The following is a 16,021-nucleotide window of genomic DNA, read 5'->3' on the forward strand; positions in this document are numbered from 1 at the left end:
CTCCGCCTCTCTTCACTGACTGATGCTGGGCGGGGGTGTGGCTGTGGTCTGGGGTTTGTGCACTTATTAACATTGTCCCAGCAATCTCAGCACGGCCACACCTCCTCCCAACGTCAACTAGGTCGCATCTGCACCCTCTGCCCCTACTTTAGCTATTAAATATAAAAATTATATGACATGCATAATGACAAGCTATACTGGTGCCTTTGGAACCTCAAATATGATGCTTTGTACAGGGCCGTAACTAGGGTAGTGGGACCAGTGCCATTGCACAGAGCACCGCAGGGCAGGGGGCGCTGTTTAGGCCTGTCAATTTTACTGTTTATTATCATTCTCACTTGTAGCTTCCTCTTCTTTTATCCCCAGCATCTCCTGGCCTCTCCTATCTCTTCCCTGGCCCTTCCCCGTGAGGCCATGGCACATGGGGGTGGGGGGTGGCGCCAATGCTCTCTCTGGCACAGGGCACCAAAAAGTCTAGTTACGGCTCTGGCTGTATATATTGTGGATTCATAGAATAATTCCATATTAGCCTTGATTAATAAGTGCATAATTAACGTGCACTACTACTCTATGACAAAGCTGAGAGATGTCAACTGGGCCCATGATATATGTCTGCGCCCCAATTTTTGCACAGAATAATCCCAGGATCTGTTAATGAGTTGTGGCAAAAGTATTATTGTCGTATATGAACTCATTGAGTGACCCCAAGTTACTTACAGTGATCAGTAGGCAGACAGATATACCCTAGATGGAATGACTGGTTGACGTTGCTCTAGGCTGAAGACCCCTTTTTGCTGAGCTCTATTGCTGCAGGATAAGCCAGCCCATCTCCAAGCCAATTTCACATTTACATCCCTGACTCGTCCAATGTCTTATCACAGGAGAATGGTTTCTCCACATACCGTGTGTGTGTGATTTGCTGAATTATGCTCTAAATAATGTGCTTGATTCAGAGCTTCACATTAGTGCGTACAGTATCTCCGTGTTGCAGAGCAATGATGGATAGTGGTGCCTAATACAATTTATATTTGCATGTGCACAGAATACAGGTGAAGATAATTAGGGTACAGTCATGATGAATAACAGTAATATTTCTGGTGTCAATGGGAGAGTTTTTACTGTACTTTGTTGCTACCATAGTTCTTGCCATGAGAAATAAAAGGAAATTATGTATCTGACCTAATCATTTACCAAATCAGAAATAAAAGCGAAATGTTCATTATTATTTTTTCGATAGTTAAAATAGTCAAATGTGGGTACAGTATTTGAAACGTAAAATCAATAAGATCTGTGGGATGTAGATATTTCATGATGCACAGTAACACTTTCTACAGCAAAATATCACTTCTAGTCATTTCTGGTAGCGGATGTACTATCATCTTTCTCTGGCTCTACAGCTTCTTTATAAGACATGTGCTCTGTAAAAGTATGAGTGGTGGAGTAATGTCACCTTCCAGGGCTGCCATCAGAAATGATGGGGCCCGGTACTGGCAAAATAGGCAGGGCCCCCCTCCCCAGCATGGGAGGCACAGAGCTGGGAAGGCTGGCTGGAATAGGTGGGGAGGCACAGGGCTGGGAAGGCTGGCTGGACTAGGTGGGGAGGCACAGGGCTGGGAAGGCTGGCTGGACTAGGTGGGGAGGCACAGGGCTGGGAAGGCTGGCTGGACTAGGTGGGGAGGCACAGGGCTGGAAAGGCTGGCTGGACTAGGTGGGGAGGCACAGGGCTGGGAAGGCTGGCTGGACTAGGTGGGGAGGCACAGGGCTGGGAAGGCTGGCTGGACTAGGTGGGGAGGCACAGGGCTGGGAAGGCTGGCTGGACTAGGGGAGGACACAGGACTGGGAAGAATGGCTGGATTAGGGGGAGCACAGGGCTGGATGGATTAGGGAGGGCACAGGGCTGGGAAGATTGGCTGGACTAGGGAGGACACAAGACTGGGAAGGCTGGCTGGACTAGGTGGGAGGTACAGGGCTGGGAAGGCTGGCTGGACTAGGTGGGGAGGCACAGGGCTGGGAAGGCTGGCTGACTAGGTGGGGAGGCACAGGGCTGGGAAGGCTGGCTGGACTAGGTGGGGAGGCACAGGGCTGGGAAGGCTGGCTGGACTAGGTGGGGAGGCACAGGGCTGGGAAGGCTGGCTGGACTAGGTGGGGAGGCACAGGGCTGGGAAGGCTGGCTGGACTAGGTGGGGAGGCACAGGGCTGGGAAGGCTGGCTGACTAGGTGGGGAGGCACAGGGCTGGGAAGGCTGGCTGGACTAGGTGGGGAGGCACAGGGCTGGGAAGGCTGGCTGGACTAGGTGGGGAGGCACAGGGCTGGGAAGGCTGGCTGGACTAGGTGGGGAGGCACAGGGCTGGGAAGGCTGGCTGGACTAGGTGGGGAGGCACAGGGCTGGGAAGGCTGGCTGGACTAGGTGGGGAGGCACAGGGCTGGGAAGGCTGGCTGGACTAGGTGGGGAGGCACAGGGCTGGGAAGGCTGGCTGGACTAGGTGGGGAGGCACAGGGCTGGGAAGGCTGGCTGGACTAGGTGGGGAGGCACAGGACTGGGAAGAATGGCTGGATTAGGGGGAGCACAGGGCTGGATGGATTAGGGAGGGCACAGGGCTGGGAAGATTGGCTGGACTAGGAAGGACACAAGACTGGGAAGGCTGGCCTGACTAGGGGGGGTACAGGGCATGGAAGGCTGGCTGGACTGGGGGGGCACAGGGCAGGGAACGCTCTCTGGACTAGGGGGGGCACAGGGCTGGGAAGGCTGGCTGGACTAGGGGGGGCACAGGGCTGGGAAGGCTGGCTGGAGTAGAGGAGGGAAAGGACAGACAAGGATGGCTGGACTGGGAAGAGTGCGCAGGGAAGGTTGGCTGGACTATAAAGCAGGTGCAAGGAAGGGTCAGTATGCTTACCTGTCACTGGCAGCCAGTCATTGCATCGTCAGCCAGGGAGAAGAAACAGTGCCTGCGTCATTTTAAATACGGCGCTGACGCGAGCCAATCACAGCTCGCGGACCGGCAGCCAATCAGGAGCAGCCGCTCCTGATTGGCTGCCGGTCCGCGAGCTGTGATTGGCTTGCAGCCGGTAACTTGGGAAATGCTGCCTGCGCGCTGTTTCTTTTCTTCTCCCTGGCTGCCAGTAAATTAATGATTCATCCCCCACCACTGACATCCGGTGGACTACAGGCCCAGCAGTTCCCCCCTGACGGTGGCCCTGTCACCTACAGTACAGAGGGGTCCTTATACATCTTTTTGCAGTCTCTGTAAAAAAAACCCTCTCGGCACGCCAGATCCCTGTGAGACTCTGCTAGCGCCGAGCATCTTTTAAGCAACTTTTTTTTCGCCAAAAATGCATCTCTATCACAATTCAATGCCACTAGGAGGCACCAGCAGACCGTACTGATTAATTTGAGATGCGACACTTGTATATCTGTGAGCGACTGAGTCTCTGAAGTACTACAATGTAGCTTTTTCATTCCAAGTTCCGTTGTGGTTCATATACAGATATACAAGTGTTGCTTATCAAATTAATCAGCGCAGTCTGCTGGTGAGTCCTAGTCACATCAAAATGCTACTTAGATGCATTTTCGATGAAAAAAGACCCCCAACACTAGCAGAGTAGCACGGGACCTGGCGGCTCACTCACTGCGTGGTTTATTGAGGCTAGGGGGTCTAGTTACTAAGCAGTGTTAGGAGACAGAGTGAAAAGTGATATAGTGCCAGCCAATCAGCTCCTAACTGTCTTCTTTCAAACACACATCCTGTGAGATGACAGTTGGGAGCTGATTGGCTGTCACCTTATCACTTTCTTATCACTTTTCACTCTGTCTCCTAACACTGCTTAGTAAATAGACCCCTGTATGTATGAGGACACATCTGTACTACTCATATGATTTCTATGCTACTACATATTGTACATTACATAGGATGGCAGAGGGCCTTCTTGTGGGGTGGGCGGGGCATAGTCACACGTTCACACAGCCACGCCCCCACCTCGAAATACGGCTGATGATGTGGCGATGCTGGATTGGAGCGCTTGCAAACATCACTGTCTGTGCTACCCCGCCCCCAGGTGCACAGATGGGATCGTGTCTGCAGATCCCAGGACAGTCAGTGCAAATGCAAAATGGGTCTGCCTAAGGGGTGCGCGCACAGTGAAAAATTCTGACCTTGCTGTTCCGGAGTAGTTTTGAATAATGTGAAATACACTATGAGTATCTGTAATATGTCTGGTAGTATCAATATAATTACTTACATAATTCACCTGTAAACTGTCCTTGACTGTTTGGCCCCAAATATCCTACGTCAAGAAAATCAATGGCATTGCGCTGGTGACCTCTCATGATGTCCCCTTTCCTTGGTCCGGTGGACTCCTTTGAAGAATTGGTTCCTGTAGAGCTGTGACCTCCTGGGGATGGAAAACATGGCTTGTTGTATGGCATCAGGACTTCATCTACAAAGGAACACACCAGACTGAATATACCATTCCTTTTATTAATTGATTGATTTTTTTTTAATTTAAATTAAATGTAACATTTTAAATCCTGCTTTCCTTTCCATCCATTTGCAAAATAATTTAGCAGGGAAATGCATGATGGAGTGCTGGTACGTAAATAGCTTCCACACCTGTCTAATTATCTTGATTGCTGCTCTCGTTGATATTTTACAAAATCGCTGATCTTTAAAATATTGCCATTAATTTGAATATGCTCTCTATTTGTGAGCATTATATGTAGTCTCTAAATGTGCAATTATAAAAAAAAATAATAATTAAAAACAGAGCTATAGATATGCTTAGATATATAGACATGGGAATAATTGCCAGTGTGTCATTACCCGCTAATTAGATTTAGTTGCAGTTATTTGATGGTGCGGCAGAAAACATGCTTAGTACAGCACAAGCCATATATTAAATGTATCCTTGTTATACCTAATAATATATTAATAGGCCCATAATAGCTTAAGTGTTTACAATTACAGTAACTAAATATGTCTATCATACACCCTTTTACTCCTCGTCAGCAGGTTGCCATGTGAGGAGGGAGTCCCTTCTGTGCCTCTGTATCAGATGCAGTACACGCAGAGGTGACTGTGGTGTTTCACTTTCAGAAAAGACAAATACATTATTTTTCGACATAATCGCCCTGATTTTCAATACACTTTGTCCATGTTATGGTCTCTTAGGAATCATCGTGCAAGATCCCTAGAACCACTCTGGCGAGGTCTTCTGCCAATAGCAACCACCCACTGTTCCCATAGAACACCACACGTTAACAGGTACTTAGGAGGCCCCCTAGGCTTATACGGTTATCCTAAGGCCACAGGATGTTATGTGACTGATGGATACTGACAGGGTGGAAATCTTTGAAAGTAGGCAAAGGTAGCCGGGATGTGGCCTTGAAATTCGGAGTGGATGCAGGCTGAGAGGTGTGGTCTTGAAGGCCAGGATGTGACCTTGAGGGCCGAGGAGCGGCTTTGGGAGCCGAGGTGTGTCTTGAAAGCTGAAGTGATCGCAGACTGTAAGATAAGGCCTTCAGGGCTGAGGTGCGGCTAATGAGCCGGTAGATTTTCAGGCTGAAATGCGGCCTAGAGGGCCGAGGTGCGGCAAATGAGCCAGTAAGTATTCTGGCTAAGATGTGGCCTTGTGGGCCGAGGTGTGGCTATGACAGCCGGGATGCGACTTGAGAGCCGAGGTGATTACAGGTTGTGTTGCGAACTTGCGGGCCGAGGTGATTACAGGTTGTCTTGCGGCCCAAAGTGTGGCTATGACAGCCGGGATGTTCAGGCAGAGAGGTAACTGATGGTCAAAAGAGCGGCAAGGCCGCAGGCACAGCACGACCTGGAGCACTCCGTAGATGGCAGTAATCAGAACTCTAGATGGAGGAATGAGAGTTTGAACTGAGAATCTATGAAATAGAGACAGAACAGGCACAGACGAGCAGGAACACGACTGGCAGGAACCGGAAGGACAAGTACTGACATGCTATAGCCAGCAACGAACCAACAGTTTAAAGAAAGGAATTAAACCAGTGGAGTAACAGGGCAGGTGATTAATGGTAATCCACAGGTGAGGAGGACACGTCATCCAGCAACACATGCCGTAATCCAGGATCCCAGTCCCATAGCAACAGAAGTTGTCGTCCCAGTACGGTGTGTATGTTGCACAACAGCAGATGTCTGGGTGTGTGGCTGGCGACCCAGAGGAGGAGAGAGAACCGAAGCACGGATATGTAACAAGGCACGCTGGTGAGTTGTGACAGTCCATCTGTCAACAAGCTTTCGTATTCCCTCATTAAAAAATGTTTTAAGCTGAGCTGCGAGCCTAGAATGCACCACTGTCTTCATCAGACGCGAATAGGCAGAGCCATGGATGATTTGCACATGATTTGCAATATAATCCACTGTCACTCGTCTATCAGTTCACGTGCACGCTCAATGTTCTCATCAGTCGTGGACGTGGATGGGCGTCTGGCTCCATCTTCATGGCAACTTGAACTTCTCTATCCTATCATACACAGTTTTTTGCGACAAAACACTTTCTCCATACTGTGCACAAAGTCTTCCGCACCAGACACACCATCAGACCGCAAAAACGAATCGCTGCATGCTGCTCTTTGTGCAAATCACAAGTGGGGCAGACATTTTTTCTTGCACTGCAGTCACAAATGAACAGACGTCAGAGTCCCAGGCCAATAGGGAAGACAGGTAAGTGTTTTCCTAACCCCTACCCTAACCCTAAACATCCCTCCCTGGTGCCTAACCCTAACCTCACCCCCTAGTGCCTAAGCATATCCTTTCCCTCCCCGCATCCTAAACCTAACACTCCCCGATGCCTAAACCTAACCTCCCCCACTAGTGCCTAAACCTAACCTACCCCTCCCCGCCCCCCTAATCCTAACCCTCCCTCCCCTGTACCTAACCCTCCCCCTAGTGCCCAAACCTAACCGCCCCCTCCCCACACCCTAATCCTAACCCTCCCTCCCCTGTGCCTAACCCTAACCCTCCCCCTAGTGCCTAACTCTAACCCTGCACCCTAACCTCCCCCCTACTGCCTAAACCTAACCTCCCCCTCCCCACCCCCTAATCCTAACCCCCCCTCCCCTGTGCCTAATCCTAACCCTCCCATTAGTGCCTAACCCTAAACCCACACCCTAACCTCCCCCTAAAACCCCGATACTTACCTTCGGGATGCCGGTGGTCGTGATACTGGTGCCGGGATCCCGACCTGTCGGAATTTCGGCGCCGGTATTCAGACTGTCGGCAACCCACACGCTGGGATGCCGTCTATAGCCCGTCATAGTGGAGTTATAAAACCCTGTGTCTCTGTATTTGTAATAAAAAAGTGGTTGACAATAATTGACTCCTCCTTTATATTGACTAAGAGACAGGGATTCCAAAAGGGAAGGATCATCAATAACAACAAAAATGAATAACAAATTGATGCATTGTTACAATTTTACGAATAAAATATACTGCAGAGGTTATTTTACCATATTTTTTCAAAATCTATTAAAATGATATTTTTGGTGCTAGGTACTGTTTACAATGCACGCACATTAATGTTTGCTATTATACCTGATCCAAAAGCCTGCTTTTGTTGGCGTTCAGCAGAACCAAGCCACTCCTGCGTTTGTCGTTGTCGCTCTAAGGATGTTCTACCATGACGTTCAAACGAGGTCTTCGTATCATCCATGTTTGATGTATGTCTTTCGAGAGAACTCGCTTTTCTCTCTGATGGGCCACTGCGCTGATTGGGCATTTGCTGTCTCAAACTTTGACAAGGTGGTGGTTCAGGTGGTGGCGGCAGATCTTGAAAACAAAAGCAAATATATATACATTTCCCCAATGGAATATGAGAACTCAAAATAGTTATGAACCCTGGGCGATCAGAGGTACAGATGGTTCAAAAATTTATGAATTGGTACCAGTTGAGAGAGTGATAGATAGTGAAAATGACAACCATACTGCATGTAATTGGGATTTGTGTAGCTTAATGGACCAAATAACAGATATAAAAATTATTTGTCAGTATTAGGGGTACACAAGTTTTTTTTTTTTTTACTGTGTAAACATGTTAATACTATTTCAGTGTTTTATTTAGCTTCAATGAAGCCATTGTTTGTTTTTTTTTGTTTATCCCAGAGGTTTCCAAACATGGGCCCTGATTCAGAGCCGGACGCTCTGACAGAGCGCTCGCTCTGAATCAGGGCCGGGCTATTTTTTTTTTAGAACGGCCTCCTGGCCGCTCGCATAGCTGTGGGTGCCCACCCACAGCTATAGCGAGCGGCCAGGTAGATGGTCTCGATAGTCAAGACCATCGCGACCATCGGGCTTGCGACGAGACCCTTGTGGTAGGGTCTCGTTGCCGCAAGCCCCAGAGAGATTTCGGCTCTAACAGAGCCGAAATCTCTCCCACTGAAATCACTCGTGATGTCAGTGTGGCCGCCCCCAAACGGAGGTATTCACATGAGAACGCCTCCATTTGGGCAGCCACTCCCCCGGCCCACCCACCAAAGGGGGCGAGCTGTCACTCAACATCGACAGCTCGCCCCCTTTGTTGCGAGACCCGGAGCGACGGAGTGCCCGTCGCTATCTGGGTCTCGCTCATGCGCATGATGGAGCCGGCTCCATCATGCGCATGCGCACTGGCCCACCATCGACCCGGTTGCGAGCGCACAGCGCTTGCGACCGGGTCTGAATCAGGCCCGTTGTCCTCAAAGCACCCCAACAGTTAAGGTTTTAAAGATATTCTTGGTTGAGCACAGGTGGTTAAATCAAATAGACTGAGGTACTAATTAAGTCACCTGTGGTCAATCAGGGATATCCTTAAAACCTGGACTGTTAGGATGCATTGAGGACCGGGTTTGGGAACTTCTGGTTTATCCCATAATCACAATCTTAATCATGTATAATAGCAGCAAGTGGGGAGGCGGGGATGTGACTTGGTACTCCAGAGAAAAGACAAGAGGGAGACAAACACAATTATCTTATTTTATTCATGGCCTATACAAATAAATAAGGGACAAATGAGTAAATTTGCCATGGATCTAAAATTGGATTGCAATGTAATGCCAAAATAACATCAGGATGCATTATTAAAAATAAAATATTAAAATGTTCCATATATTACTTATCAAATGACATATAAAACTGCACTTTGCAAATAAAATGCATATTTATATGCCTTTGTTCTAATAGTCCTGCTCTTTTGTACTTGAAGAGGTTGCTATTTTCAGGAAGCTTTAAGCTACTGATTAAAGCTCTTCAGCAAAAGTATAAATAATAAAGTATAAGTAATACAATATTACAACAAAAGCAAAAAGTTGGAATAATAAAAGAGGATGTAGACTATGAAAGAATTATATAACGAATTAAGCCTTGATGACAGTTCCCGTTAAATATGCAACAACTCCTGAGAGTTACCTAAATAATACCACCTTATAGGACCCGCCAGGATAAGAACACCATGTGAAGCAAATTTCAGGTGGCCATCAAACGCCAACTCATGCGCCACCATCTACTATGAAAGTGATGTATGCATACGTTCATAGCAGCGCATTCAGATCAGTTTCATATAATTAAACTTTCAGCCATAAACAAAGACTTGAATAAACGTTTAGAAGATTCAGGACCAGGGAAAACCGGATGCTGTATGACAGTCCTATGACTATAAGAGACACTTTAAAATGTGAATACAATACAAAAGAGCGCCCTAAACTCACCATCTGCAATGACTTCTCTACGAAGTACAGCAGGCGGATCCATCCGGCCTCCCTTGTGTTTTTTAGTAGGCCGTGGCCTCTGGCTGTGATTGATGGCTGAAGTGTTGCTCTCAGTGGAGAATGGACTGGAAGGTCGTGGCTTCTGAGAAAAAGATTGCATTTTGCCTGTAAATAAAAATAACATCTGAATGTAATTCTAGGAATGCAGACTGCCTGTATTACAATGACATCCTCAAGTCTATAATTGATTGTTATTCTTGCAATAACCACAGCTTGCTGTTCACAAGCTTTGACCAATACCCATGCAAATGGATTAAGCAGGAGAAGACTCTACTGGGCAACCAAGGAGACTTTGGGGCATATTCAACTCCCGGGGAAAAGCTGGACTTTTCGCCTACTTCGCCTGTTTTCAATGCGAAAAAGTATCACGTTTGTGCCCGCTTTTCGTTGTATACAATTAGAAATCGTCAAAAACGGGAGCCGGCAAAACTGTAACATGCGAAAAGTACTGTTAGATTTGAGGAAATCAGCCTGATACCCCCCAAAAGATGGACTGACATTGGGAATCACTCTAGATACCCCCGAATAGCCATGCTGAAGGTATTTGGGGTACTAAAATGTCTATTTCACTAGTTTTTAAGTTTGTCCCCCAACTTTAGACTTTTTTGCCCCCAAAATGAAAGTACTTTTTTGGAGTGATTTAAAGACTTTTTAAAACTTTCTTTTAACGCAGCTTACCTTTGGGGGACTGTCCCAAGGGTGCAGAGGGGTTCCCGAACTTTGCACCCCAACAACCCAATTCTGAACTTTTTTTCGACACCTATTCATAGGCAAAACTTTTTCGCAGGTCCCAGGTTTCCGTACCAGCAAAAAGTCTTTGGAAAGTAATACGAAGGAAACTTTTCGCATGGCGAAATGATGTCAATTGCAATAATTTTCCGCAGAAACTAACTTATCACGGCTAACTGAATACGGCCCTATGTTCGGGTCAGTGCTATTGAAACTTTTTCATGAATGAAACTCTGTGTCGGTAATTAACATAAAAAAATAATTCCTATACTGGAACTCTATAATGTCTTGTCCCACCACAGGATCACGCAGCTTCTAAAAAGGCTTCCATGATGTATTTAAATTCATACTGCTATATGTACTGTATGAGCAATTTAAGATAAAAGATGTTACTGTATCAAATTGTCTATGAAGTGCACATATTGGTAGTGGGGCCTCTTCATTTGTAAGGTGAAAGCTACAGTGGACAAATTACTAATGTATAAAATCCTAACCCCCTTAATTATCTGACATTATAACCAGTGATAAAACAACCTAAGTGCGGAGGGGAGAGGTTCGTCAATTCTATGTCACCCTCCCAAGACTCCTGCTCTGCTATTCTGACCATGGATGAGAGCATGTGAAGCCCTAAACTGTGTTTCCTTTAATATATGCCAAGCCCCGTGTATGCTCAGAGCTATGGAGGAGTGGACAGGAATCACGGGTCCCTCCCATATTTTGCTAAAGGACCCAGATAAGTTATGTTCTGCCAAAGGGCGCAACAAATCTGCCTTATAGATGGAGCTATGGTTTGAAACACTGGGTAAAAAATTGTGCATACACAATAAACACCTTATGTCCTATTGGAGAAAAAGTGCTATATAAATAAAATAATTATTATAATTATGCGTAAAATAATACAGCAAATTACAATTACAAATATACACAGTAAAGCGATGACAGCAAAAAGAGCATAATAAGTAAAAAATACATTGTTAATTATTATTTAATGGAAAATATAGGCAAAGAAATAGAATATGCTTGTTCATGAATACCCAAGAAGACATGATTGCATAGGATGAAAGTTTCCATCCACCAAATGCCATGCATGTTAATTAAGCCAGCAGCATAACGTACGTACATGGAGAGGAAAGAAAGCCCAAGAAGAACAAGGCCATCCCTCATGCCAAAGGCACCAGTTCAAAGTCTACAAACCTGCTCTGGACAGGCTGGTTCCATTGAGTGTGAAACCAGCTTTATCAGCTGCTGCAACCAGTGATTGAGCAAAGTTGCCGCTCGTAAATATCGAGTCATCGGAAGAGCTAACTACACTAGATCTACGACTAGAAAAGTTACGATCCTCATCAGATGCAGACCCCCATCCATTTACCATAGAACCTAAAAATAAAGGCAGGGGTCTAGTGAGTTGTAAACATTTGTCTGTTAACCATATTTTATCATCATAAAAGGAAAGTACATCCTTACTGAAAACATTGTCAAATGCTTGATATAATATGACCATACAAGCGCACTGCCCATCTTGATAAAAGCCATAGAGTGGTGGCCAAACTCTGTCTTCACAAATCCCTAACAGTTCATGTTTTTCAGATCTCCTACTGTAGCTGGTACACCAGTGCATTCATTGTTAACTGACACATTTCAAAAGATCCATAGGTGGTCTATAAAAAAGGAACTGCTAGGAGTCCTTGAGGACAGAGTTTGGCCACCACTGCCATAGAGCCACATCCTGCCATGCCAAGACCTAGGGCACCTAGGAGTTAATTTAAGTCACCCTACGTATGCAGTAGCCACCAGGTGGGATCCCACACTAGCATGCCCATTAATACCTAAAATAGCATCCAAATCAGTTACCGATATATGGCCAGAAAACCTTTCAAGCTCTGTAGACATTACATATCAAAGAACAAGGAAAATACTGTAACGTGACCCAGTTGTCTATACGGCATGTCTACAGAGTTTGAAAATTATCCACTGCCGATCATTCCACACCTGCACAGTTGTTACTTAATGTAATTATATGGTTGCTGTAGTGTTGAACCCGTCTAGTTGTTAAATGTTGGGAACTAATTAGAGTGGTGAACTCTTCTAAGATGATAACACCTTTAAAGAAATAAGAATAGTTTTCAATTAGAGAGTTGGATACCAAAATAAAAGCCAAGAGTGTCATCTATTATTACAAACCCAGTTGGGTGTGAGTGCCTGTATACTGTTTTCTTATGCTTACTGTAATATGCATGTGACTATATGTCTTTTTAACCACTCTGTTTTGCTGATTACTTTACTTTATATTCCTAATAATCAGAAAAGTTAGAAAAACAATTTATTTGCCATGAGAAAGCTGTGATAATCCAATTTCTAGCAATGAAAAGTGTTTTGGAATGAGGCTATATATTTATGAAGATCAATGCAATATTATGCTTTACTGACATAAAATAATATAGCGTGACCAACTATTTATCATCAGATAAACTGCTATACTACATATATGCATTGTATTATACGCGCTATACAAACTGATTTGTGTAATTAATATATCCCTAAGAAAACTGTTGGGAAATAAATGTCTATATAAATATGTGATAAAAATTTAATTTATGCCATTTTTAAATATTTATTTTTTGCTTACAGAGTTTTGTACTTTGGGCTTTTTCTGCTTTGAAAATTTCTCAAGACATTTAAGCTGTTGAAAAGAAATGCATGCCGAACATTAAGTAGTTGCTGAAATGTTACTGAGCAATAAAATACTACGGTAAAGTGGCATCTAGCTGTGTCTTCATGTAACATCTTCCCCACTAAAATTAATTTATGGTCAGTCATCAATTCATTTACATGTCTTTTTATGCTAAACCCATCGTATGCTGATTAATGTGTATTACTGGATCCATTACACAAAAGTCTGTGTTTTAGAGTGTGACTCGGCTAATTGTTGCATTACCATTTTTATGAGATTCCAAAAAATATCAGATCTTCAGTTTCAGGGTACATACTTAATCCGCACATCATGTTCTCCTTAATAAATGCAATCTCCTTCACTGCTCAAAGAATAAAACAAGTATGTATCTATATACTGACTAAATTAATTAAGATATTACCAGCCAAAGAATGTATTTATTGTGTTTTTCTCTTTCAGTTGTGTTTTTTTTTATTTTTAATTCAATTTTCCATGTGGCTTTGCAACCTAATTTTCTACAGTTAAAAGGTTATGAGAATATTATGTCTGTCTCACCTCTCTTTGATGTCATTGCGCTTTTTCAGGCAATAGTGGGGATTTAAGTTTGTTTTGCTATCTTTATCAATGTTGATGACATACTCACACTAAGCAAAGTGAACTCTCCTGTATAATGTGTTAATGGCCTCAGTCTGTTAACTGACTGGTAAATTCTACACTTCTATTAAAGCTGGTGAGTGGAGATAGATTTATTTGGTCACTGGTGTGTAAATTATTAAAATGTGTGTTTGCTGGTGTACAGCAGCAGCTGAAGGCTGTATATTATTTGGACACTGTACTGGAGGTACAGTAGGCAGTGCTCTGTCCTAAGCTATTACTTTGTAGTCTCTTTATATTGTGCATTGTACTCTTTTATCCCTTTCTTCCGGTAATCCTTTATATTATGAAGTTTTACCTGTACTGGTCACAGTAAAGTTGAACCCCAAAATATCCCCTGCATGTTAATGTTTGAACAGGGAATGCAATAGGTTTTGGGTTAGGCCCAACACAACAGTAGAATGCAAGCAATCTTCATGTGAAATCTGAAAGTGTATGTGAGTACAGCAACACTGTATTTCAAAGGGAAAAAAATAAGGGAAAAATGTTTGGCAGCTCAGAGCTTATATAATTATAAATAATGAAAACAGCTGTGTTAATTTAAAGTTGAAATGCTGCTATCCAGAGAACACTTTTGGGAGGTTATTAATACAAACAGGCCAGAGATAAATAACCTAGAGTGGAATAAGACAGACATACACGAGAAACCAAAAGCTTATTAAATGAAGATAACCAGCTAGCTCACATAGGATATTAATTTATTGCAAAAGGCATATGTGATGCATTATAGAATCTGCATTAAAGATTCTAATTAAAAAAATTAACTGTTTTTGCTGAGAAAATGTTTCCTTATGAGACTTGGCAAAGAAAAAGACATGCAAAAGCATATACATGGATTGCTAGAGACAGTAGCGTAAGTCTTTTCACATGGTGTAACCACAAGGTACCATAAAGTTTAACCAATGGTAGTCATACTTCTGTATAGTCCATCTGACACATACTACCCATATATTAACATCTTTAAAGTTAGCCGTAATAAAACTAGATTTTGTTAATAACAAGGGTCATTCAGGTGACAACATGAATAGTGTCACCAGATTGACCCATATAGGAAGGAACTCCATTAGGAAACAAGAGTATGCTTTAAATACAAGAAACAGGAGACACCTAAATGAAAATTGCTGGAATGCAGAACAACAGAGAACATTTCCAAAATGGTCCAAGAAGAAAGTCAAAACACTCTCACACTCACTGATGCTTGCACAATTCAAAGGAATGGAGTAGAACATTTAAAGCAACAGAAGATTATCTGTCCCATTGTGCAAGTCAGTGCACAACAACCAAACCTGGATACTCAATGAACTGCCAACAGAGAGAATGGCCAAGGAGTGCAAGCGCCGTTTAAAGAGAAGTGTAAGACAGAACCAATGTTTACTGAACTACACCTCAGTTGTAGTGAAGTGGTGCTTGGGTACAGCAACAGCTGCAGGCTAAGTATTACTTGTGAGTTTCCATGGGGGGCAGTAGGTGGTGCCGTACTTTAAACTATCATTGTATAGTCTCTCTATATTGTGCAAGTGTAATCTATCATACATCTTTCCTACAAGTCTTCCATGTTATAGAGTTTACCTGTACTAATCACAGCAAAGTCTATCTCACAATCTTCCCTGTGCATTGAACAGAGAAGCATATTCTGTAACAGTATGTAATTGTTGTAGCTTTTCTGAGTAGTAATAGTCTAAAGTTTATTATTACATTGTTATATTAAAAAAATTTATTAAATGCAGCAAATTATGGCCATAACATGGTAATTAATGGAAAATAATATCTGCCAAGAAACTAATGAAAACCATAATCATAAATATAACACAATACTTACTGTCATTAGTTTCTTAAACAAATAAACAAAGGAATGTAATATGAGTTTTAAATTACACTTTGAGATTGCATTTGATAAAGAAAAATATTAGCAATAATCTATTTAGAAGCAGTAGGATTAATAAGATAAGGAAATAAAGTTGTTCTCAAAATCGTGGACATTTTTAAGACATACTTGCGTACTCTCCCGGAATGTCTGGGAGACTCCTAGATTGCAGGGAGATCTCCTAGACACACAGGAGAGTAGACCACCCTCTTAGTTCCTGCCCGCTTCCGCAGTGACATTGGTGGCCCAGGGTTGCTACTGGACCAATTGTGGCATAGCATGATGCCAGTCATGTTGTCATGCCCCCCACACTTCAAGGTAAAAACATATTCAGCATGCA

General features: G+C 43.8%; 1 protein-coding gene across 15 annotated transcripts in view; it reads right to left on the bottom strand.

Moving 5' to 3' along the window:
• Window positions 1-16,021, bottom strand: part of ROBO2 (roundabout guidance receptor 2) — a 503,588-nt gene that overhangs the window by 3,265 nt on the left and 484,302 nt on the right. For 8 of the 15 annotated variants that reach the window (XM_088442748.1, XM_088442736.1, XM_088442741.1 and 5 more), the window contains 4 exons: window positions 11,687-11,869; window positions 9,704-9,868; window positions 7,557-7,790; window positions 4,237-4,434 (listed from right to left, as the gene is read on the bottom strand). In XM_088442748.1, the coding sequence (XP_088298874.1) occupies window positions 4,237-4,434; window positions 7,557-7,790; window positions 9,704-9,868; window positions 11,687-11,869 (780 nt within the window). The remainder of the gene's footprint in view (window positions 1-4,236; window positions 4,435-7,556; window positions 7,791-9,703; window positions 9,869-11,686; window positions 11,870-16,021) is intronic. The other 7 variants (XM_088442746.1, XM_088442744.1, XM_088442742.1 and 4 more) reach the window with 2 other exon arrangements.

The sequence above is a fragment of the Taudactylus pleione genome, unplaced genomic scaffold (genome assembly GCF_031769625.1).
Source record: "Taudactylus pleione unplaced genomic scaffold, aTauple2 ptg000316l, whole genome shotgun sequence".
Taxonomy (NCBI): domain Eukaryota; kingdom Metazoa; phylum Chordata; class Amphibia; order Anura; family Myobatrachidae; genus Taudactylus; species Taudactylus pleione.